The 24498-nt window shown below is 32.5% G+C and overlaps 1 protein-coding gene across 2 annotated transcripts in view; it reads left to right on the forward strand.

Annotated features, from left to right (window-relative positions):
- LOC127710151 (wings apart-like protein homolog) overlaps positions 1-24155 on the forward strand; it is a 38289-nt gene extending 14134 nt beyond the window's left edge. For both annotated transcript variants that reach the window (XM_052215887.1, XM_052215888.1), the window contains exons 5-17: positions 46-182; positions 961-1072; positions 4598-4846; positions 7328-7439; positions 8181-8284; positions 9893-9969; positions 11382-11524; positions 12731-12846; positions 14488-14628; positions 17640-17886; positions 19504-19592; positions 20963-21058; positions 21798-24155. In XM_052215887.1, coding sequence (XP_052071847.1) covers positions 46-182; positions 961-1072; positions 4598-4846; positions 7328-7439; positions 8181-8284; positions 9893-9969; positions 11382-11524; positions 12731-12846; positions 14488-14628; positions 17640-17886; positions 19504-19592; positions 20963-21058; positions 21798-21863 — 1689 coding nt within the window. In that variant the 3' untranslated portion in view covers positions 21864-24155. The remainder of the gene's footprint in view (positions 1-45; positions 183-960; positions 1073-4597; positions 4847-7327; positions 7440-8180; positions 8285-9892; positions 9970-11381; positions 11525-12730; positions 12847-14487; positions 14629-17639; positions 17887-19503; positions 19593-20962; positions 21059-21797) is intronic.
- The last annotated feature ends 343 nt before the right edge of the window (positions 24156-24498 follow it).

Genomic DNA, 24498 nt, shown 5'->3' on the forward strand with positions numbered 1-24498 from the left:
TGATCAGTTTTTATTTAATTAACATATTTTAACAATTTATTACAGCTTTATACTGTTGTAAAGAATGTGAAAGAAGCTCATGAAGTTCAGGAACATGGAGAAACACAAGAGTTTGCTGATGATATTGAATATTTGTTAGCAGGTTTGAAAGAAGGAGAACCAATGTCTACAAGATGTCTTAGGTATGTGGAAAACACTGTGTATAACTTTCCTCTTAAGACATTAACGAAGTCCAATGAGTTTGTCCTATTCACTTTAATACTTGTACTTTTCTTAAATTCTGTGTTGATAAATTAAAAATTTAGAATTAAGAATTAGAAAAAATTAAGAAATTATTAAGAAACCAAGATTCCAACTTCCTTAGGCAAAGTTAGGCCACCCTCAACAAGTTTTTTGTTTGATGTTGCCTACCCATGCCTTGTAGGGTTGGTTAGGTAGGTAGGGATTTAATTTTATTTTTTGACTAATGACATAAGTTACATGTTTTAGATAAGAAAACGATGTAAGAGCACGAAAAAAAACTTTTAAAAAAAATTTGAAACAATTTGTGTCATAAAATTTATCAAGTAGGCTGCTTTTTAGGTGGATAGGACGGCAGCATCAAACAATTCTACTTTTATTTTTGGCCTTAACTTTAGTGGATTTAGATTTTCTTTTTAGTGTCCCTTTGATCATATAGCACCTGATGCATTCAAGTATCTATACATCCTTGCCTTTCTAATTTTTGGATTTGAGCACGTCTGATGAAGTTTATTAAAAAAACAAAGGGGTTTTGTACTCACAAAATTTATCACTGTTTTTCAACAATATCGACTTAAACAAAGTTTCATTCTTTCTCATCTTAAGAATTTTTTTTTAAAAGTAAAAACACTCTCATGTTTATTTAAAATATGATTGAATGAAGAAAATATGCATACTATATTGAGATGCTCTGTGTAACTGTTATGATTTATATTTCAGTTGTATTGGACTTGCCCAGAAATGTATTTCTGCATCATTTAGAATGCATCTGAGAGCCCATGGTACTGTCTCTGTTATATTTGGTAATCTACATGATGCTGGTTCTGACCCTGTAAGTAATATACCAGACTATATCAGTGTTCTATGTAGGAGTTTAGGGCAGAGAATCACAGTTTTAAGAATGGTTCTGACCCTGTAAGTAATATACCGGACTATATCAGTGTTCTATGTAGGAGTTTAGGGCAGAGAATCACAGTTTTAAGAATGGTTCTGACCCTGTAAGTAATATACCAGACTATATCAGTGTTCTATGTAGGAGTTTAGGGCAGAGAATCACAGTTTTAAGAATGGTTCTGACCCTGTAAGTAATATACCAGACTATATCAGTGTTCTATGTAGGAGTTTAGGGCAGAGAATCACAGTTTTAAGAATGGTTCTGACCCTGTAAGTAATATACCGGACTATACCAGTGTTCTATGGAGGAGTTAAGGGCAGAGAATCACAGTTTTAAGAATGGTTCTGACCCTGTAAGTAATATACCGGACTATATCAGTGTTCTATGTAGGAGTTTAGGGCAGAGAATCACAGTTTAAAGAATGGTTCTGACCCTGTGAGCAATATACCAGACTGTATCAGTGTTCTATGTAGGAGTTTAGGGCAGAGAATCACAGTTTTAAGAATGGTTCTGACCCTGTAAGTAATATACCAAACTATATCAGTGTTCTATGTAGGAGTTTAGGGCAGAGAATCACAGTTTTAAGAATGGTTCTGACCCTGTAAGTAATATACCAAACTATATCAGTGTTCTATGTAGGAGTTTAGGGCAGAGAATCACAGTTTTAAGAATGGTTCTGACCCTGTAAGTAATATACCAAACTATATCAGTCTTCTATGTAGGAGTTTAGGGCAGAGAATCACAGTTTTAAGAATGGTTCTGACCCTGTAAGTAATATACCAAACTATATCAGTGTTCTATGTAGGAGTTTAGGGCAGAGAATCACAGTTTTAAGAATGGTTCTGACCCTGTAAGTAATATAATGGACTATATCAGTGTTCTATGTAGGAGTTTAGGGCAGAGAATAACAGTTTTAAGAATGGTTCTGACCCTGTAAGTAATATACCGGACTATATCAGTGTTCTATGTAGGAGTTTAGGGCAGAGAATCACAGTTTTAAGAATGGTTCTGACCCTGTAAGTAATATACCTGACTATATCAGTGTTCTATGTAGGAGTTTAGGGCAGAGAATCACAGTTTTAAGAATGGTTCTGACCCTGTAAGTAATATACCGGACTATATCAGTGTTCTATGTAGGAGTTTAGGGCAGAGAATCACAGTTTTAAGAATGGTTCTGACCCTGTAAGTAATATACCGGACTATATCAGTGTTCTATGTAGGAGATTAGGGCAGAGAATCACAGTTTTAAGAATGGTTCTGACCCTGTAAGTAATATACCTGACTATATCAGTGTTCTATGTAGGAGTTTAGGGCAGAGAATCACAGTTTTAAGATGAAGGTTGCATGAGTGTCCTTTGTAGTCTAAGGATGGACAACTTCATCATGGTTATAGAAAGAAGAAAACAAATGAATTTCCTTAAAATCTGTTGAAGTGACTGATTAGCACTCAGCTTCAGTTCTTTAGTAGGTTAAATCAGAAGAATTCAATTTTCTGGTATTGTCAAATAACTTCTATTTCCACTGACTACAGATAACTGGGAAATTTCTACGTTTACCAACTGAATCTTAATTCACCATTAATGGGGGTCCAATACAAATTCTTATAAATGATTTTGAAACAGTGCATGATTCTTAAAATAATATGTTGAAATTGGAAAAACCAGAAAACCTTTTTGTCTGAACAAAGTGAATAGTTATAATCGGTTTGTTAATGCACATGCTCATTTAAAGTTATTTCACTTTTATTTAAGTATAAATTAAAAAGCTATAACAAATTTTATGTTTGCTTGTAAAAACACCTTACTGTTACGAGTGTTGTTTATATAACAATATCAATAATTTTCATTTGCTTGAGATGTCTTTTATTTTAATTCTACTGTCATGAGTTAAAAGTTTTGATTTCTAATGCTTGTCTGCCTTTCATTTAGAAAAAAAAGTTTCAATTTGTGGTATAGATCTGTCGTATGTAAAGCTATTGTTATAACTTGCTCTGTTGTTCATAATACTATTGGTATACGTTCATGTATGGTGTTCATCCTTTGAATCTTTTACCTTGAAATATTCATGGAATTTTTTATTTTTGTGTTTCAACTCTTACTGCAAAAATAGCAAAATAAAACTGTTGCAAAAAAAAATAGGTGTATTCCAACCTTTTAAATTAAATTTTCACTTATTGCATTTTCTGGCAATAAGATCTGATATTGTTGTTTGACTTTGAAAAAATACAGAATATACTCATCCTTTTTCTATGCATTGAACTTGATTTTAAAAATTTATCAAAGTTGTCTTTAACAATGTTTGCATCTCTCTATGTGTAAACATTTAGAGAATTTTTGTTCATATTTTCTGCAGATCCAAAGGGTCCAAAATTAAACTAAGGTTTGATTTTAACAAAAATTGAATTCAAGGGGTTCTTTGATATGCTGAATCTAAACATGTATTTAGATTTATGATTTTGGGTCCAGTTTTCTAGTTGGTCCAAATCAGGGTCCAAAATTGAACTTTTGTTTGATTTCAACAAAAAATTGAACATATGGGGTTCTTTGATATGATGAATCTAACCGTGTATTTAGATTTAGGATTTTGGCCCTATTATCAAATTGGTCCACATTGAGGTCCAAAGGGTCCAAAATTAAACTTTGTTCGATTTCATCAAACATTAAATTCTTGGGGTTCTTTGATATGCTGATTCTAACCATGTATTTAGATTTTGGATATTGGACCATAATGGGCAAATGCCTAATTTCAAATTTTTAAGTTCTTAGACCACATTCATTCTGTGGCAGAAACTATGCTATGTCAAATATTTAATTTTAATTCAAATTCAGAGCTGTATTGCACAATTATTAGAAATTGTAAGTAGAGTCATAGTTAAAAGATAGATACAGCATCAAATCTTCTTTAAGAGAAGAAATTATGTATAAATATATTTTGAAATTTACTGTTCATTATAAGATATTTTGAAAAATGATTACAGGTAAATTTTATAGATTTTTTAATGAGGAACTTGGTGGTAGGTTCGTTTGTTGTTCTGTATAAAAAAAGAAATTTCAAAATGCTATATTTATATATATTTTTTTGATGAAGCGAACGCCTTTAATAACTAATTTTGTCCATTAATAAATAAATAAAATTCGTGGTGTACTTGGATATGCTGAATCTAACTGTATTTAGATTTTGGATATTGGACCCATTATAGTTAAAAGTACAATTTCAAATTTTTCTGTTCTTTGACCACATTCTTTCTGTGTCAAAAACCAATGCTGTGTCAAAAATTTAATCACAATCCAAATCAAAGCTGTATCAAGCTTGAATGTAGTGTCAATATTTGCCCCAACTGTTCAGGGTTCGACCTCTGGTCATATGAAGCTGTGCCCAGTGGAGTATTTTATGAAAATTTCAAAGGACTAGAAAACATGTTTGGATAAGGGATATTATATTTTCTCTCACATATTTTGACAGAGTTTAGCCTTATGTACAGCTTTGATGATGTTTATGTTGAGTCGAGACAGATTAAACATGGATCTAGACAAGTCTAGTCTCAATTTAATGTTAAGACTTATGGAGGTCGATAACCAAAACAATGATGGAGGAATGACAGCTGCAGGGAAACGAGCTCTCAACAGAAATATTGAACGTGCTAAGGAAGTGTATTTCCAGTTACAGAAGGAAGATGGGAAAGAACATCAAGCTGATCTTGAAAGCGTTTCTGTAAGTCAAATGTCAGAAGAAAATATTACTTTCCAAGGGTGCATATCTGAAAGATAAATGTAGGACAGATCTTCCTAAGGGGTTTTTCATTAAAACATTAATGGTACTCAGGACAGGGACTTTGAAATTTGGATAACCATATATAGAGGCAATTTTAGAATTTTCTCATAAAGTTTTACTGTTCAAAAACACTCGTCAATAGGTGAGAATTGTAAGTGAATTCCCTGGGTGCTATGTATGTTTTTATGGAAGACCCCTAAATTATTTTAAAAAGGCAAAAGTATGGGAAGGATCTAAAAGGGGAAAAAGGACTCTGGATTTCTGTATTTCTCTATGAGTCAAATATGAGACCGGGAAAAAAAATCTTATCAATTGAGGTTTTTATACGACCGCAAAAAAATTTTGTGGTCGTATATTGGTATGACGTTGGCGTCGTCGTCGTCGTCCGAAGACACATTGGTTTTCGCACTCTAACTTTAGTTTAAGTGAATGGATATCTTTGAAATTTCACCATAAGGTTCAATACCACAAAAGGAAGGTTGGGATTGATTTTGGTGGTTATGGTACCAACAGTTAAGGAATTTAGGGGCCAAAAATAAGCATTTTTGTAACTTCCAGACATAACTTGTGTGTTAGTGTATGGATCTCTCTGACATTGTACCACAAGGTTCCATATCACAAAGGGAAGGCTGGGATTGATTTTGGGGGTAATTGCCTCAAAATTTAGGAATTAGGGGCCACAAAAGGGGCAAAAAACAAGCATTTTTCTAGTTTCATGACAATAACTTGTGTGTTAGTGTATGGATCTTTCTGAAATTGTACTACAAGGTTCCATACCACAAAAGGAAAGCTGGAATTGAGTTTGGGGGTAATTGCTCAAAACGTTTAGGAATAAGGGGCCAAAAATAAGCATTTTTCTAGTTTCCAGACAATTACTTGTGTTCAAGTGTATGGATCTCTCTGAAATTGTACTGCAAGGTACCATACCACAAAGGGAAGGCTGGGATTGATTTTGGGGGTAATTGCCTCAAAATTTTAGGAATTAGGGGCCAAAAAGGGGGAAAAAACAAGCATTTTTCTAGTTTCATGACAATAACTTGTGTGGTAGTGTATGGATCTTTCTGAAATTGTACTACAAGGTTCCATATCACAAAGGGAAAGCTGGAATTGAGTTTGGGGGTAATTGTCCAAAACATTTAGGAATAAGGGGCCAAAAATAAGCATTTTTCTAGTTTCCAGACAATAACTTGTGTTCAAGTGTATGGATCTCTCTGAAATTGTACTGCAAGGTACCATACCACAAAGGGAAGGGTGGGATTGAGTTTGGGGGTGATGAATCATAAGGGGGTTCAAAAAATTTGGGGGGAGGGGGATTTTTTTCCTCCTTTTTTTCTTTAAAATTTTCCATTTTAAATTGGTTATTTCTGATTTATATATAAAAGCAAATAATAATGATATGGTTTGAATAGTTAAATGAAAATTTTTTAAGTTCTTAGACCACATTCATTCTGTGTCAGAAACCTATCCTGTGTCAAATATTTAATCACAATCCAAATTCAGTGCTGTATCAAGCTTGAATGTTGTGTCCATACTTACCCCAACTGTTCAGGGTTCGACCTCTGCGGTCGTATCAAGCTGCGCCCAGCGGAGCATTTTATTTAAGATTTAAATAAAGTTGATCAGAAATTTAACACAATCTATCAGAATTTAAGATTGATCACTCAAAGTTTTCAAGCAGGTCAAAATTGAGAAGATGGAAATAAAATTGTGTTTATGGGAGACTTGAAAATAGCACAAAAGTAAGCAATGTTTCAGGGCTCGACATTGCCGTTGTCCGATTGTCTGATGGGACAAGTGAAAAATCCATGATATGAAATATATCAAATTTGAAGACCTACAAATACCTAAAACATGAACGATTCTTTTATTGATCAAACAAAATCTAAATTCATTGATTGAACTTGACGGCTGACTGAAGTTTTCATATCGAAAGAGATAAATTCTGAGAGAACTGGGTCTCCGGAATCACAATCTTTAATTGGTTTTAATCACTTGGGATTCGCAAGGCTTTTAACTCATGTATTGATTGTTTACCTCCAAGACGGAATCAAAGTGAAAAATAGATTTAAGAAAATTTGGGTTCACCGTTGGTAACAGGATCGATAGGTCTATAAGAGAATCCAATGATATGGGCAGTGATGACGATTGAATCCAAAATAAACTCCCAATAATGATAGTGACATTGAATCAGAGAACTTACTTTGGGATGGCAAATCTGTGAAAATAATAAACAATTTTTAATATAGTATTCTTTATTTAGTTACAAATTCATATAACACAACATATTACTCCCTTCATCTTAGGTACGCTAAAAGTTCAAAGTGTCACTGTGCACATTATCAATATGCAAGATTTTTAACAATGGATTCGAGCAAGTGAGTTCAGAGGTCGACAAGTTGATTTTTTGTGCTTATTTTTTAGACTGGTAACCTTGCAATGGAGTCGTTACTTAGTCTGACCTCACGTGGAGCTGGGGAATGGTTTAAGGAAGAATTACGAACACTTGGTGCTTTAGATCATATTGTAGATACAGGTAAATATGAATAAGAGAACTTAAAGTAAATTTCTATCATAAGTTCTGTGAAAACTCAGTAAAGATATCAGACATAAAAATATGTGTCAAAAGTACATTTTCATCTTTTTGGTGAAAATTGAATTAAAGACTTTTTCTGTACTTCAAGTCTTGGTGAATATTCACATTTAAAGGAATTCACATTTAATGAAAAAAGATGTATGATTTACAATGAGACAAGTACCCTCCAGAGTCAAAATTATGTGGAGGTAAGCAATTATAGGTCATTGTAAGGCTTCAACAGTGAGCAAAACTAATACCACATAGTCGGCTATTAAAGGTTTTTACATGACAATATGTGAAACAATTCAGAGAGAAAACCAACAGCCCAATTTATGATAAAGAAATAAATGAAAACAAATATGACGACAGACAGCAACCAAAGACAACCACTAAATTACAGGCTCCTGACTTGGATAGGCACATATAGAATGTGGCAGGGTTAAACTTGATTGTGAGTGCTCAACCATCACCTAACCTGAGACAATGGTGTAACAGCACAACAAAAAACTTTGATGAAATAATTCAGATCAATTAACAATATTTATGCAAAATGGCATGACTTTGTAATTAGATCTTTTTATAAGGCAAATGCAGATTCCTCCACTTATCAATATTTGCAGTGTGAAATCTTTCAGTTGCTTGGTTTGATTTTTTTGAGTCAGACATTTATAGTATTCTAATATTTATTTTAAATTACAGTTTGTTCCTGTATACAGGCCATAGGAGATGATACAACTTTACTGTATGATAGTACTCTAGAAAATATCAAGAAAACTGACAGATGTTTACGAGTATTGGAAAATGTATGGAACACTTTCTCTCTTTTAAAAATATTGATGTTGAATTAACTGTTTCCAATTTAAATAACATTAGAACCATGAAAAAGAGGCAAAAGATACCAAAGGGACATTTAAACTCATAATTGAAAATAAACTGACAACAGCATGGCTAAAAGACAAACAGACAAACAACATTAAACAAAACACAACATTGAAAACTAAAGACAGAGCAACACAAACCCCACCAAAAACTGGGGGTGATCTCTGGTGCTCTGGAAGGGTAAGTAGATCCTGCTCCACATGTTGCACCTGTCATGTTGCTCATGTAAGTACAAACTCGGTGATAAGTCAAATTTGGTAGGTCACATTTAGGGAAAAGGCGACAGGATTGTAGTTACGAGAGTTGGAACATATCCGTTGCCATCTGTGAAACAGATATTCCATAACGGTCAACCTACTTGGGATGACATTCTTAAATTTACAGAGAGATGATGTCAACTTCACCACTTTCATAATATTTGAATTGCCTTGTAATTGTTGATATATTTGTAATCTTTATAAAGTAATTTTTTGAACAACAAATGATAGTACCTGTAATATTACTTCTTATACTCACTGGGAAATGTAGTTGTAATTTAAGGAACAACTGCATAGGATTTGATGAGTTGATACCATCAAGTGGCAATTTGATGGCCATAAATGCATCAACTGGCAGCTTGAAGCAGTATAAGAGGAATGCATCAATCTGCTTTTGATGGAGACAACTCATGTATTTCAAAAGAAATAATGGAAAACATGTTGAATCCAAGCAAAATAGCATTCTGTAAAAAATTTTATCAAGCTGTTGATTGTCAGTGTAGTAATTTCCTACTTTGTATTTCATCTGCCAACACAGCATTGTTTTGGACTTGCCTATAATTGTTTAGACCAACATTTTTTCTTAAAACTACTCTGAGGATAAAAATTTAGAAGTATTTTTTCTTTAATTGAATATTCCGAAGGTATTTAGAAAGACCCTGACATTCACATGGTTATTGCCTAACCACCCTGAAGTAATTCACCCATTGTGTGACACATGAGAGGTATAAATTGTGTATAATTTCTGACAAATTTACTAAACTTAAAATCAATCAGATTTTTTACTAAGATCAGTAGCAATCTTTTGTAGGTAAATTTGGATGAAACTTTACATTGAAATACTTTGGTTCAAATTTAAAAAATTGGCAACAAAAATTTGATGCTGAAGATTTTGTTGGTGACAGATTGACTTGAGTCCAGCTCTATCCCAATGCACCATTCTTTAACTTACTGTTAGACATGGACTTCCTTCCAGGAACTGTTCATATGAAGAACAGCATTGAAAGCTTATTTCTTTATATTATATGGTTATTTTCTAGAAGGTCACAGGAAAATTCACTTTGAATTGTCATTTTGATATTACCTCCTGTTTATTTCATTACAATTAATTCTTGGGGATTTATTATATATGCTAGTCTTAATTGAAAATAATCAAAGGAAATAATGCAATGTGTAGTATTCTTCAGATTTAGATCATACTAATTTTATTTGTTTCTGGTGGTATTTTTTATACAACATTCACTTGATTTAACAATAGAATTTTATGTTTTTCAGGTGATATTTGTGAACACAGAGAATCAGACATATTTAATGTCATACAAATCAGGAATCATTGGTTCATCTTGTTGCAGGTAAGCATTTAGGAGAAAAGGATTTTGATTTTGTTAAATTTTGTAACATTGATGCAAAGTCTATATATCTATATATTTAAATTTCCATGCTCAGTCACAATGTCTACTATTATGTGCAATTATGAACACCTCAATTTTAGCTCACCATCCCAAAGGGCCATGTGAGCTTTTCCCATCGTCTGTCGTCGTGCGTTAAGTTTTACAAAGATCATCTCCTCTGAGACTTTTGAGCAAAATTTAACCAAAATTGGCCACAATCATCATTGGGGTATCTAGTTTAAAAAATGACCAATGACCCAGCCTGCCAACCAAAATGGCCGACATGGCTAAAAATAGAACATAGGGGTAAAATGTAAGTTTTGTCAAATATTTTGAAAACTGATATAAATAGAGAAAATCTGACGGGGGCAGAAATATTCCGAATGTTGAGCACTACCTATTATCTGTTTAAGAAAACTGTCAGACAATTTCTTATTGGAGTTATTGCCCTAAAATTATGAATTTTACTACTTTTTTTCCGTTTTGCCTATTATATTGAAAACTATAATAGAAACTTTGAACAGCAAAACTGATCAGCAAGACACGTTCTTAAAATAAGTCAATATAGTGGAAATCGTCAATTGACTCCTTATTAGAGTTATTGCTCTTTAATGACAATTTTCACCATCTTTTTTTTGCGTTTTTGCCTTTAAATCTTAAAAACTACAATAGATAGATAGAAACTTTTAACAGCATACGTGAGATAGATAAAAACTTTAAACAGCATAAATGATCAGCAAGACAAGATCTAAAAATAAGTCTAATAGCTGAATTCTTCAGTCAACTGGTTATTTCAGTTATTGCTCTTTAATTATGATTTCTACCAATTTTGGTGTTTTTGCATATCTTGGAAACTATAAAAGAAATATAAAAACTTTAGGTAACAAAAATTATCAGAAAGACATGATCTACAATTAAGTCAAATTCTGCCAAAAAAATTAGTAGGTAGGAGAGTGATTGCCCTTACATGACGATATTTTTTTACCCTCTTTTGTTTTTTGAGCAAAAACTAAATAGGATAGAAACTGTAAACAGTTGTCTACAATGTTGAAGATGCACATAGACCTTTGTGAGAGACACCGGCTCTTTAGAGCCTCTAGTTGAAAATTTCCCTGCTTCACTTGAAGTATTTTGTCAATTCTACATACAAGTAGGAATCCCCTGCATACAAGTGCTGTTAATTTAAGATTTCAGTGAAATTTATCCTCAGTACATATGTTTATAAAATTTGCAGTTTGGAGTGCTTAAGAATGCTTATATCTAATGATTAAATAGTATCCAACAGAGGCTGATTAAAGTTTATCCCTTTTATCCCTTCTTGATGCGTTATTTTATTTTGATAATTTCATGTTAATTGTTATACTTTTTTCCAGAGCACTTGAAATCTGTCAGAAGTTTTTACCCATTTATCCCTTACCTGATGGACAGAAACTAGACAAGGAGTCTTATGGATATGTTGTGTATAAAAGTATACTGGCGATCCTATCAGTACTACTCAATCTCACTCATGAAAATGGTAAATCTTATATATATCAGATATAATTAAATTGATTTTGAAACATGTACATTTACAATAAGTAATATTATTTTGTTCAGTATTTGGTCCTTCCTATGTGTATATAGAATGGTTTACTTTGAGCATTGTCACATCTTATACAGAAATTTTCTGTTACTTATATTTTAAAACAGTAGTGCATACTTCAGCTTAACACTAACTGCACATACAAAGGAAAAAAGCTGCCACAAATATTTCCATGTTTATGATATGCTTACTGAAATGTGGGGTATGTGTGATTATTTTTTCCTTTGTCCTTGTATTTGCCTGTTGGTTTTTTTGGTCAGCATATACAGGAAATCTTTTATATCTTATGACATTGTTCACCTTCCTTTTTATTTTTTTTATATAAAGATGGTTTTTAGAGTTTTCAGTTGCAAAACAACATAATTGTTGTACATAATAGGTGAAAGGGGTATGAATTTTTGTGATGTGCAAACTGGCACTCCCAGTTTACAGATTTATGAATTCAGTCCATGATATATGATGTTGTTTGGATACAAGGCATTTAAGAAGTCACCGTACTGCCACAACAATGAGCAAAATCCATTCTGTATAGTCAGCTATTCATGAAAGTGAATATGATTAAATGATAGATATAAATCAGTTGGGAGATTATTTGATATTATGAAATGAGTAAATTAAGGGGCCAAAGTTAAAAATAAAAAGGTTGCTTGTAAATTTGATGCCCCCGCTGCGGCTGAGGGGTCATTAAGTTTTAACGTTGTTTGTCTGTACGTCCCAAAATAGTTTTCTGTTCTCTAACTTTAGTTTGTCTTAATTAATTGTTATGAAACTTATACACAATGCTTATTACCACCAAACACAGATCAAGTTTGAATTTGGATGGCGTCATTTTCACCGTTCCCGAGTTATGTCCCTTTATAAATGGAAAAAAATTGCTTAATTTGCTGTTTCTGCACTCTTACTTTAGGTTACCTCGACCAGATTTTATAAAACTTATACACAATGGTTATAACCACCAAACACAGATCAAGTTAAAATTTGGGTGGAATCACTTTCACCGTTCTTGACTTGTATCTTTGTAAATTGAAAAATTGCAGAATTTGCCGTATATTTACAAGCGCAGGATCTGTGTCTCATGGACACATTCTTATTTAGTCAACTGGTAGCAAAGCAAACTATATTGTATGTCTTTTACCACAGAATTCGCCTGTACAAAAGTTGGAGAACAAGAGGACTTCATAAGTACAGTATTAACAGCCATCTTACAGACTCCACAGTATGTTCCACAAGATCTCAGATACGACATCCTTATCCTTGTAAGTATCTCTAGTGTGTCACTCAAGATCTCAGATATGATGTCCTTATCCTTGTTAGTATCTCCAGTGTGTCACACAAGATCTAGAGTATAATATCCTTATCCTTGTAAGTATCTCCGTATGTCACACAAGATCTCAGATATGATATCCTTATCCTTGTAAGTATCTATCTTCCTTAGTGTGTCACACAAGATCTCAGATATGACATCCTTATTCTTGTAAGTATCTCCAGTGTGTCACACAAGATCTCAGATATGACATCCATATCCTTGTAAGTATCTCCAGTGTATCACACCTGATCTCAGATATGATATCCTTATCCTTGTAAGTATCTCCAGTGTGTCACACGAGATCTCAGATATGATATCCTTATCCTTGTAAGTATCTCCAGTGTGTCACACAAGATCTCAGATATGATATCCCTATCCTTGTAAGTATCTCCAGTGTGTCAAACAAGATCTAGGGTATGATATCCTTATTCTTGTAAGTATGTATCCTCAGTGTGTAACACAAGATCTCAGATATAACATTCTTATTGTTGTATTTAGCTATCCTCAGTGTGTAAGGGCTATTCAATCAAAATGTATGTGGGAGGGTGGGAAGGGACTTTCAAAATACCCCTACAACCAAGAACCATTTTTTAGAAAATTTGCATAATGGTAATAGACGCATACTGAAAAAAGACCCATGACCCACATTCAATAATTAAACTTTCCTTCCTAGCCTCCCACATACATTTTATTGGAATAGCCCTAACACAAGATCTCTGATATGGTATTCTTATCCTTGTATCTAGCTATCTTCAGTGTGTCACACAAGATATCCGATATTACATTCTTATCCTTGTATCTAGCTATCATCAGTGTGTCTAAGTATCAGTTAGTGTCAGTATAGAAAACAGAATCTTATAAGTTATTGTTATATGTGCAAGAATAATATGGTCCCTAGTTAAAAAATCTAAATATCTTATCACTGTGTATTCATTATTATTCATATGCAGCAAGAATCCTGCAATCTGATTACCGCGGATAAATAACACCCAACCCTTGCTAAAAATTTCCTAACAAAAAATGTTCCCAAAATTACTGGAAAAAAAAAATTAAAAATGCAAAAATTAGCAAAAAAATAATATTTTATTTGCAAAATTAAAAAAACAACACACACCCGTTATAAAAATGACTTCATAAGAAATAAATTTGTTATCAGGGGTGTACAGAATTTTACAGCCATGTTGAAAATGCATAAACCCTTCGGCAATGGTGTTAAATTCTGTACACCCCTGATTACACCAAGATAACTAATATTATTTGTTGGATACCAATTTTTATGGATTTCATGGGTACAGGTGAACCAAAAATTTAAATGTTCAAGGAATGATGCATTTTCTATAAGGTTGTATGCAGACTTTGGCAAAACCACAAAATTAAAAAGTTTTCCTCAATCCACGAAAATTGGCACTCACATCAACCCTACCTACATTTAAAGCATGTATCTCAAGATATAATTACAGAATATTTCACACCTCATTTGTAACAAGGTACTAATGGAGTAAATGTCAATCTAATTTGGAAAACTGAGACAAATATTTTGTATCAAAAGTAATTTCAACTGTTGTATATTCTTAATTGTCTTTATTTTCAGTCCCTGGGTTTATTGATTAATTTGGTGGAACACTGTGGTGTAAACAGGAGAAAAGTCCTAGATTCAAAGACACACAGATCTTTTGAATTTGACTGTCTTGGCAATAAAAACACAGTTCCCGCAGCAAAGGCTCTTGTTGAGGTATGGAAAGAAATATTAAATCCATCATATGTCATGTGTTTATAGATAAATGTTTTTCTAATGTATAATCTGTTGAAAGCCGCAAGTAAACATTTAAGTTATATTTTTTTCATGTAGGTGACTAATCTTTCATCTTACATTTAGATATAGTCTTCATCTTAACTTATGGTGGAGTGGTCTAAGTAGTCGAACTACTGTATCACTAGCCTGTCAACACTGAGGTTGTGAGTTCAAATCCTGCACGTGGCAGGTGCGCTCAATTCCTACCTTAATTGACTAGGATTGTTTTCTTGCCGTCAGTGGCTCCGTGGCAGGTGCTCTCAATTCCTACCTTAATTGACTAGGATTGTTTTCTTGCCGTCAGTGGCTCTCTTCAGGCACTCAGGCTTCCTCCACCAATCCAAACTGGAAATAGCTGATGAGCTTGCTGAAAGCAGCATTAAACACCAATCAATCAATCAATCTTTACTTGCACAAAAGTTAGATTTCATTATTAGTAGTTAGAACTTCTAAATAAGTTCTATAAATAACTATATTTGTTTTTGTCATATATATGGTTATCCAGATGTGGCTTATGTTTAGGAGAACTTTATCATCTACCTGCAATTAGGACTCCACACACCACAAAATTTAATTCTTTCCATGTTTCATGTTTTTCTTAGCGCAAAGTATCAAGAAGGTGATAGATTTCTTTTTATGCCCCACCTAGGGGCATTATGTTTTTCGGTCTGTGCATCCGTTCATTCGTTCGTTCTTTCGTTCTTTCATCCATCCATCCGTCTGTCCCGCTTCAGGTTTAAAGTTTTTGGTCAAGGTAGTTTTTGATGAAGTTGAAGTCCAATCAACGTGAAACTTAGTACACATGTTCCCTATGATATGATCATTTAAATGCCAAATGAGAGTTTTGACCCCAATTTCACGGTCCACTGGACATAGAAAATGATAGTGTGAGTAGGGCATCCGTGTTCTATGGACACATTCTTCTTGTGAGATATATTTAATCAAGAAAATTTGAAAATTTTCAGTTTTTATCACAAATCATGAACTTTTTTATTTTAATACAAAAAATAGGCTTGATTTTATACTACTGTGGATTCATTTATTTTCGTGGATGGAGAAAAAAAGACACTTCGTGTTGTAAGTAAATTCGTGGATCTCTGTTTCAAAAAAATGTTTCAGATACATTAATTCGGGGATCTTTATTTGAATAATGATAAAGACAAAAGATAGAAATTCATTGAAAATGGTTTGAATTGTCCTAATCGTCGCTCGATCATTGTAGGTTAAAGTGTTGATTTAAAACTTTGATTACAAACGTGGACAAAGGCAACTTATTATTTGTTTGTTTTACAATTTACAATTTCTTGTCAAACTTTTGTAACATATTTAAGGCCCTTTGATGTACAGCTGATTGAAAGCTATTTACCCTAATCACGACATAATAAGCAGTCATTAAAAATGGTCAAAACTAAGAAAGTAATTGATTTAACATTTTGTTTGGTAAGTTTTATTTCGTACAAAATATCCTTTTTGTCCAGAATAAATAAAAATACTTGCTTAAACGACAATTTGTTGGAATATTGTTTGAAATGCAGTTTGTTTCCTACATTTTCCCTTTAAAATTTTATTACGAAGAATTGTCGTTTTGTCCAGAATTAAGTAAACAAAAATGCTTAAACGACAGTTTACCGAAATTATATTTTATTATAAAAAGCTTGTCAATAATTTTTGTTTAAATCAAAAGGTGTGAAATTTCATGTTCCTGTGATAAACATTATTACCTACGACAATGTCCTGTACTTAATCCTATTGATTTTTAATAACCAATCAACCAAATCATGACATGGTAATTAACAACTTGCAGTTATTTCTATGAACGATTTTAATCAATTTAAACAATTAAATTCTGACTGATATTCTAAGGATTTTATTATTTATTTTAATCAAAATACTTTTATATTTCATTTCAAAAACATTATTTTGTCTCGCCTTGACGGAGTAAAAAAAGCGAGACATAGGTATGCTGTTTCTGGCGGCGTCGTCGTCAACAATGTATTAGTTTGTGATTAGGTCTAGTTTAAGGTGAACCACTAGTGGTTGGTCAATGATATTTGGTATGCAGTTGTATTAGCACTGGCACATCTTATTTCCATGGAGATTATTTGGCCCTGACCCCTCAGTCATGGTCTATTGACTTTGAAACTTTTGCTTAGTTTACATGTATTAGTTTGTGATTAGGTCAGTGTATGGGGAACCACCAGTGGTAAGTCAATGATATTTGGTAAGCAGTTGTATAAGCATTGGCATATCTCATTTCCATGGAGATAATTTGGCTCCGCCCCCTCAGTCATGGTCTATTGACTTTGAAACTTTGCTTAGTTTGCATGTATTAGTTTGTGATTAGGTCAGTTTATGTGGAACCACTAGTGGTAGGTCAATGATATTTGGTATGCAGTTGTATAAGCATTAGCACAACTCATTTCCATGGAGAATATCAGGTCCTTACCCCTCAGTCTTGGTCTATTGACACTGAAAGTTTTGCTTAGTTTACATGTATTAGTTTGTGATAAGGTCAGTTTAAGATGAACCACTAATGTTAAGTCAATGATATTTGGTATGCAAATGTATTGGCATTTGCAAGTTTCATTTCCATGGAGATTATATAACCCCACCTCCTAATTATGGTTCATTGACTTTCAAACTTTTACATAGTTTACAAGTTAATGTTTGTGTTTAGGTTTGTTTAAAGGGAACGACTTATGAAAAGTCAATGGTATTTGATTTACAGTTGTATTAGCATTGGCACATCTCATTTCCATGGAGATTGTTTAGCCCTGTACCTTCAGTCATGGTTCATTGACTTTGAATATTTGCATAACTTACATGTTAAAGTATTGCTATTTTAATTTCAACATTTGCATTATCATAATAAAAAATAGGCGAGACATATCTCTGTGTTAACAGTTTATTTTTAATATTAGCACTCTTTAGTTTCTGTTGTTTATTTAAAGGTATTCTGTAAGAGATTTGAGACAGCAAAGACAATGGATGAACAAGATTTCTCCCAGGAGTCCACAACACCTCAACAGTCTCCTAACAAGTCTGGTGAATGGAAGGAGTCAGAGTCAGGAGTGGAATGGATAGTTAATTCGGCCAAGAAAAATAAAAATGACCAGAAAACAAATGGTGATGTAGAGGAGAGACTAAAACCTGGCAGCAAAGAAGAGGATTTGGCTGACGAAGAAACGTTTGCTAAAGGTACATAATGAGGGTTTCCTCTGTTGCTATGTAAAGGATGAAATAATCAATTTAATTTTTATTTTCTATGGATTTATAAAACTTCAAAGGTACAACATCATGGAAATATTTGTTTTACACATAGATAATTTTTACAATATTAGAAATAGGTTTATTAACTTGTGAGAATTACACTTCACTTGATATTAACTCATTATTTACAGACGAACCTCGTTGTGTCGAACTCGGTTGTGTCGAAAACTCAGATGAGTCGAAGTAATTTTTCGGTCCCGGCAAAATTCCCGTTTGATCAATGCATAATTACCTCTGATGAGTCGAACTCAGTTGATTCGAATACTCGGTAAAGTCAAGTAAATTTTATAGTCCCGTCGATGTAAAATTTATGTGATTTCGACCCCGATGTCTCGAAGTTCGAAAAGGGTAAGTAAGAATTTTTGAAAGATGCCAACATAATGATAAAAATTCAAATCGGATGTATTTCTTGTGTAACCTAATCATTTTCAAAAGAGAATAAAGCTGAGTAAAGATACTTGTTTGTATAACAGTTAAAATGACATGTTTATGGTGACCGGTAATTAACACCTTTGTTGATCGTCCATGCTGAACGTTAGTGTGTTGAACATATTTCACCTAACATAAAAACAAAAAGCATTTAAATGACCAAAGCCGAGATTAAATGAATTGTTAGAATTAAAATTCATTAAGTACAATAAATTAAAGGATTAAAACAATTATGATAAATTCATAATAATTTAATGTAAATCAGGCTACCTCATCAGAGACTGTTCAGAACTTGTTTTGTTCCGCGAGTGATTTCATAATTTATAGTGACCGACTTTCTAAATATTTGTGTATACTATTGATTTTATTTGTGCATGATTTGTATCTGTACTTGTGTGTTTAATTATTATGAAGGACCAAAAGATATGGAGATTGAATACACAATCATAAAGTGTCATATCGAAAAAAGGCACACTGTTCAAAGTATCTAGTTTACACAAATCTCATACCGTATTTCATGCATTTTAAATTTAAAACACACTCGACCTCGGATGAGTCGAACCTCGGATAAGTCAAATACTTTGGTCCGGTCCCTTCAACTTTGACAAAACGAGGTTCGACTGTAATAACATTTTGATTGATTTTAACTCTCATTATTTAATTTCAATAATAGTTATAAACTGGCCAAAGCCTCATTTATTATTATGTTGAAATTAGATAACACAAGATATCCTATTCGAATTCGTCATGAAACTTTTAATTTCCACTGTGAAAAAAGAAAAAAAATATTCAAATATTACAAAATCTTCCTTTTTATTCCTTAATTATCTCATTTATGTGTATAGTGTTCCACATATTTAAAAAAAAAAGTCACAATATTTTGAATAATGTATATAGAATTCTGGAAATCTGAGCATTGATTAACACTGGTGGATATGCCATATATATTGGATGTGTGTATTCGTGTATATTTTTAAAGAATTGAGGAGAGGGAAAGATGATATAGGAATAATGTAAAAGATATACCTTAAAATATAAGTTATATACTACTATATTTGATTTCTGAATAATATTTTGATTTATGTAACAATAATTTTTTTTTTTTTTTTCTTTCAGCATTACAGAAAGCTGGCAAGCATATGGAGAACAGCATAGTAGCATCGTACATTGCTTTATTACTGGGTTGTGTAATACAAGATAACACTGTAAGTACATAGCTTTATTACTGGGTTGTGCAATACCAGATCACACTGTAAGTACATTGCTTTAATACTGGGTTGTGTAAAACCAGATCACACTGCAAGTACATAGCTTTATTAATGGGTTTGTGTTATACCAGATAACACTAAGTACATAGCTTTATTACTGGGTTGTGCAATACCAGATCACACTGTAAGGACATTGCTTTAATACTGGGTTGTGTAATACCAGATCACACATTAAGTACATAGCTTTATTACTTGGATGTGTTGTACCAGATCACACTGTAAGTACATAACTTTATTTCTGGGTTTTGATGATGATGATGGATGACTGCTTAACGTCCAGTGGCAAATTAATATGCATATTCAGGACGAGAACATGTTAATTTAAAATGAATATTTACCCTGCTTTGTACTGGACCCGACGCGCTGAGCTGGATTTTTAACTTGCTAGTTCACAAGGTAAAAATCTGCAGGAAGACATGTCACCTTACTCGGACACATTATTCTGATTCCGAGCCGACCAGTCTTTGCTCTTACTCCTTAATACTGTGTGCTTAGCAGAGAAGCAGCAAATACCAATTTTAAAGTCTGGTTTGACCAGACTGGGGTTCGAACCCACAACCTCCCACACTCAAGGCAAACACGCTACCACGAGACCACCAAGGCGGTACTGGTTGTGTGATATCAGCCAGATCACACTGTAAGTACATAGTTTTAATACTGGGTTGTGTGATACCAGATCACACAGTAAGTACATAGCTTTATTACTGGGATGTGTTATACCAGATCACACTATAAGTACATAACTTTATTACTGTTTTGTGTTATACCAGCCAGATCACACTGTTAGTACATAGGTTTAATACTGGGTTGTGTAATAACAGCTAGATCACACTGTAAGTACATAGTTTTAATGCTGGGTTGTACCAGATCAGTACATAACTTGATCACTGGGCTGTGTATAATACTGGATCACACTGTTAGTGCATAGCTTTATTACTGGGTTGTGTGACTCAAGATCGCATGCAACTTTGTGGTTACATCTAAATGATCACTGAAAACAATGTCATATACACTTAAGGTTAAAACTGTCTGATATCATTTCATTTAAGTCTTTACCATGATAGAGTCTTTGTTGTATATATTATGGAGCTTAGTGTAGCTGGTTTCAATAGGAAAATAGTATATGTCCATTATCATATCCTGTGTCCAGAGTTTTCCCAGATTTTAACAATTTTCAATGACCCAGAATTATCCATTTGATGATTTACATATTAGGAATTCTTCACATGTTATAACAAAAAGTAAAAGTAATCACATTTGAAAGTAAATATAAGACATTATTTGAGTGATTTTATTGTATATTTCAGGTGTTTGTTAACCAAGTGAAGGAACATCTACCATCGGGTAATTTTGATGATATGATAATGATACTGAAGAAGTTTTTATCCTTTATGAGTCTAACAGTAAGTTTATATTTGTAATTCAATTCATTTACCTCCATCATTAGTCTTGTTGTGCCTGTTGGATATTCCTGTCCACTGTACATTTAAAGATTACATGCTGGGTATTTAAAATTTATACATCTATTTACTGTTCATTTGAACATTGCCTGTTGGATATTATCCATACTTCCATTCACTGTTCATTTGAAGATTGCTTGTTGGATATTTGATTCCAGAAGAATATTTGATTTCCATACATCTATCCACTGTCATTTAAAGATTCCTAAAGAAAATTTGATTTCCATACATCTATCCACTGTCATTTAAAGATTCCTGAAGACTGTTTGATTTCCATACATCTATCCACTGTTCATTTAAAGATTCCTGAAGAATATTTGATATACAGACATATATCTACTGTTCATTTAAAGATTGCCATATATGCCACTGGACATTAAACAAGCAAAAATCAATCAATCAAAGATTGCCTGCTGGATATTTGATATCCATACATCTATCCATTGTTCACTAAAAGATTGTCTGCTGGTTTTTAAATATCAACACATCCATCCAGTACAATTAAAATATTTAGAAGTTTAAACATTTGCTGAAGAAAGGGATTTTTCAAGGGCAAGTTTTATGACTATCTTTACATAAAATATCATTTTAGTTCAATGACACAAAGTTTTTATTAATTTAAGTACATTCTGATAGTAAGTGCCTATGAGAAATATGTAAAAGCATGTTTACTTTTTTTCAGACTGCAGTTGGAAGTTCAGGAGGGAAATCCATAGGTCATGTGATAGAAGTACTGGAGAGTTGCTAACGTTCGTGTACAGGGTGTCACATTAACATATAATGGACCAAACACCAGTTTATTACATGCCATACAAAGGCATTCCTGTAAAACTACAAATAGTTTTTTCTGAAGGATTTATCGTTGTTTTAATTTTCTGACAGAAATATGCATTTCAGAATTGATAACATGTATCTCTGGTGAATCCCAGTTAAGACAGATTTTGTTAATGGGTGGTTTTACACAAAAAATGACATTTGATGAAATTTTTATATTTTGATAGATCTGGAAAGTCATATGAATTTTATTAAATCATTTATCATAAACATTAGCAAGTCACACATGGTAAATTATTCCTCATAAATCACACATTTAGCATGTAACAAAACACAATATGTCATATGTTTTTATATAACATTTTTTATGTGAGAGATGAAGTGTACAAACAAAATTGTTTATTGTTTTTGTTGTTAAAATCTGGTCTGTCACAAACATTCATGTATAACATAATTTTTCTTATGTTGTTTGTTTATCAGTGTAAATAATTGTTTTCTTGTAAATATCAATTTTGTAATCATTTCATTAGTTGGTCCAAGAATGCTTATCATTTTGCTATATATCTGGCAAATTTCAGCCTGTTTTTAGACATGTGATTTTTTTTTTTTCGTTTGTAGTAAGTAGTCTAACATAAAAATAATAATTTGAGGTAGTTCATACTTAGTTCAGAGGCTTTTCTATAATTTTTAAAGTACATTTGTGCTGAATATATGATGCAAAATCAGCACTGACTGTTCTTAAACAAAATCTGTTTAAACACTTAACTTCATATTTCAGAAGCTATTCTGATATACTAAAAGTAGTTCATTAAACATTCAGTCAGTTATCATAGCCCAGGCAATACAGTTGCTGACATAGTAATACTTGTTTGTCTACAGCCTGTCTGTTATCACTTTATTGGCATCAGAATTACATCTTCATTTCTTTTTAGATTCCCTTCAAATTTAAAAAAAGGTTTATCTTATCAAATACTTGAATTAAAGAGATTAAAAATGAGAAAAGTGGAACCTGCGTAGCAATGTAGATGAATATAATTATTAAAATTTTGAAACAGTGCCTTTGTTTCTTGTCACACATCTTTTTTTAAAATTAAATGAAACTGTTTACTCTATTCAAACTTTAATTGTTCATTTTCATAAACAAAAAATCATTTTTAGGGGTGGGGACTTCTATCCTTTGTTTATTAAATCACATGATATAATGATAATAGCTTACAAATTCCCTTGCATAAATGATGGGATGAAATACATAAACCTTTACTTAGGGAGTGTTATTGTTGTGTAAATAGTCTATTTACTTAATTATGTACAAATTTCAAATGAAATAGTTTGATTTGTATTAATGAAATCAGGATTATTATGTTAAATGTTTGTGGTATCACAGGTGACATTTTGAAAACATGGTCCAAGGAAAAGCAAAGGTGCAAATGTTATAATCAGTTGCACATCCATTTTAATAAACATAACAGAAAAATATCAAAATATTCTCCTGATTGCCTGCATTGTTCACATGAGAATCCATGTTTGTGAGGATAATTTTTTTTTGAATAATTGAATAAGTGATAAAATTGCATTAGAAATATAACTAAATTATTTTTCATGCCAAAACAAATTCTTCATGAAGACCAAAGACTGAGTTTGAATGATTTTTTTTTTATACACAAATGTATGATAAATGAAGTGGATTTTGTGGATGAGTATGAAGGCATGCTGGTCATGGCATTTTATTTGACATTGTAGTTACAAAGACTATTTATATCTACATGATAGCCAGTGAAGTACACTTTTCAGGAGGTAAACATGAACTGTTGTTTAATTTTTATTGTTTATGTTCAATTGAAACAACTTGAACTTTTATTGTGCAATATTTATCATTAAAAATGAAATGTCTGCAAATTTCTAAAGTTTAAATAGAATATATACAATATATATTTTTGGTGTTGCTTGTTGAAAAAAGACATTTTTTAAAGCAACATATATTTGTTAAAGTTAATAGGGCAGCATACCATTTCTGGCAGGGTTGAAAGGATAACCTATTAAATGTGTGAAATAGAAAAATTCAGTTCCTCATACAATAACTATATGATTAATTATTGTTAATTATTTATCAATGACTTTTGTATATGATGTATAGTAAAAAAACAAGTGTGAGTTTAACTCCCAAGAATCATGAAATTTGTATGCAAGATTTTCCATTGTGTAAATGGTAGATTTCATCATGTGTTAGGTTAACATCTATGAAATTAATAAATATGAAAATACTATACACTTTAGTTTGTTATAACTTGTTGAATGCATATCAGGCTCATGACTCTAGACCACATATCCTTGTGATTGAATGCATATCAGGCAGGCTCATATGACTCTAGACCACATATCCTTGTGATTGAATTAATATCATACAGGCTCATATGACTCTAGACCATATATCCTTGTGATTAATGCATATCAGGCTCATATGACTCTAGACCACATATCCTTGTGATTGAATGCATATCAGGCTCATATGACTGTAGACCACATATCCTTGTGATTGAATTCGTATCAGGCAGGCTCATATGACTCTAGACCATAATCCTTGTGATTAAATGCATATCAGGCTCATATGA

The sequence above is a fragment of the Mytilus californianus genome, unplaced genomic scaffold, assembly GCF_021869535.1.
Source record: "Mytilus californianus isolate M0D057914Y unplaced genomic scaffold, xbMytCali1.0.p SCAF_7, whole genome shotgun sequence".
Taxonomy (NCBI): Eukaryota; Metazoa; Mollusca; class Bivalvia; order Mytilida; family Mytilidae; genus Mytilus; species Mytilus californianus.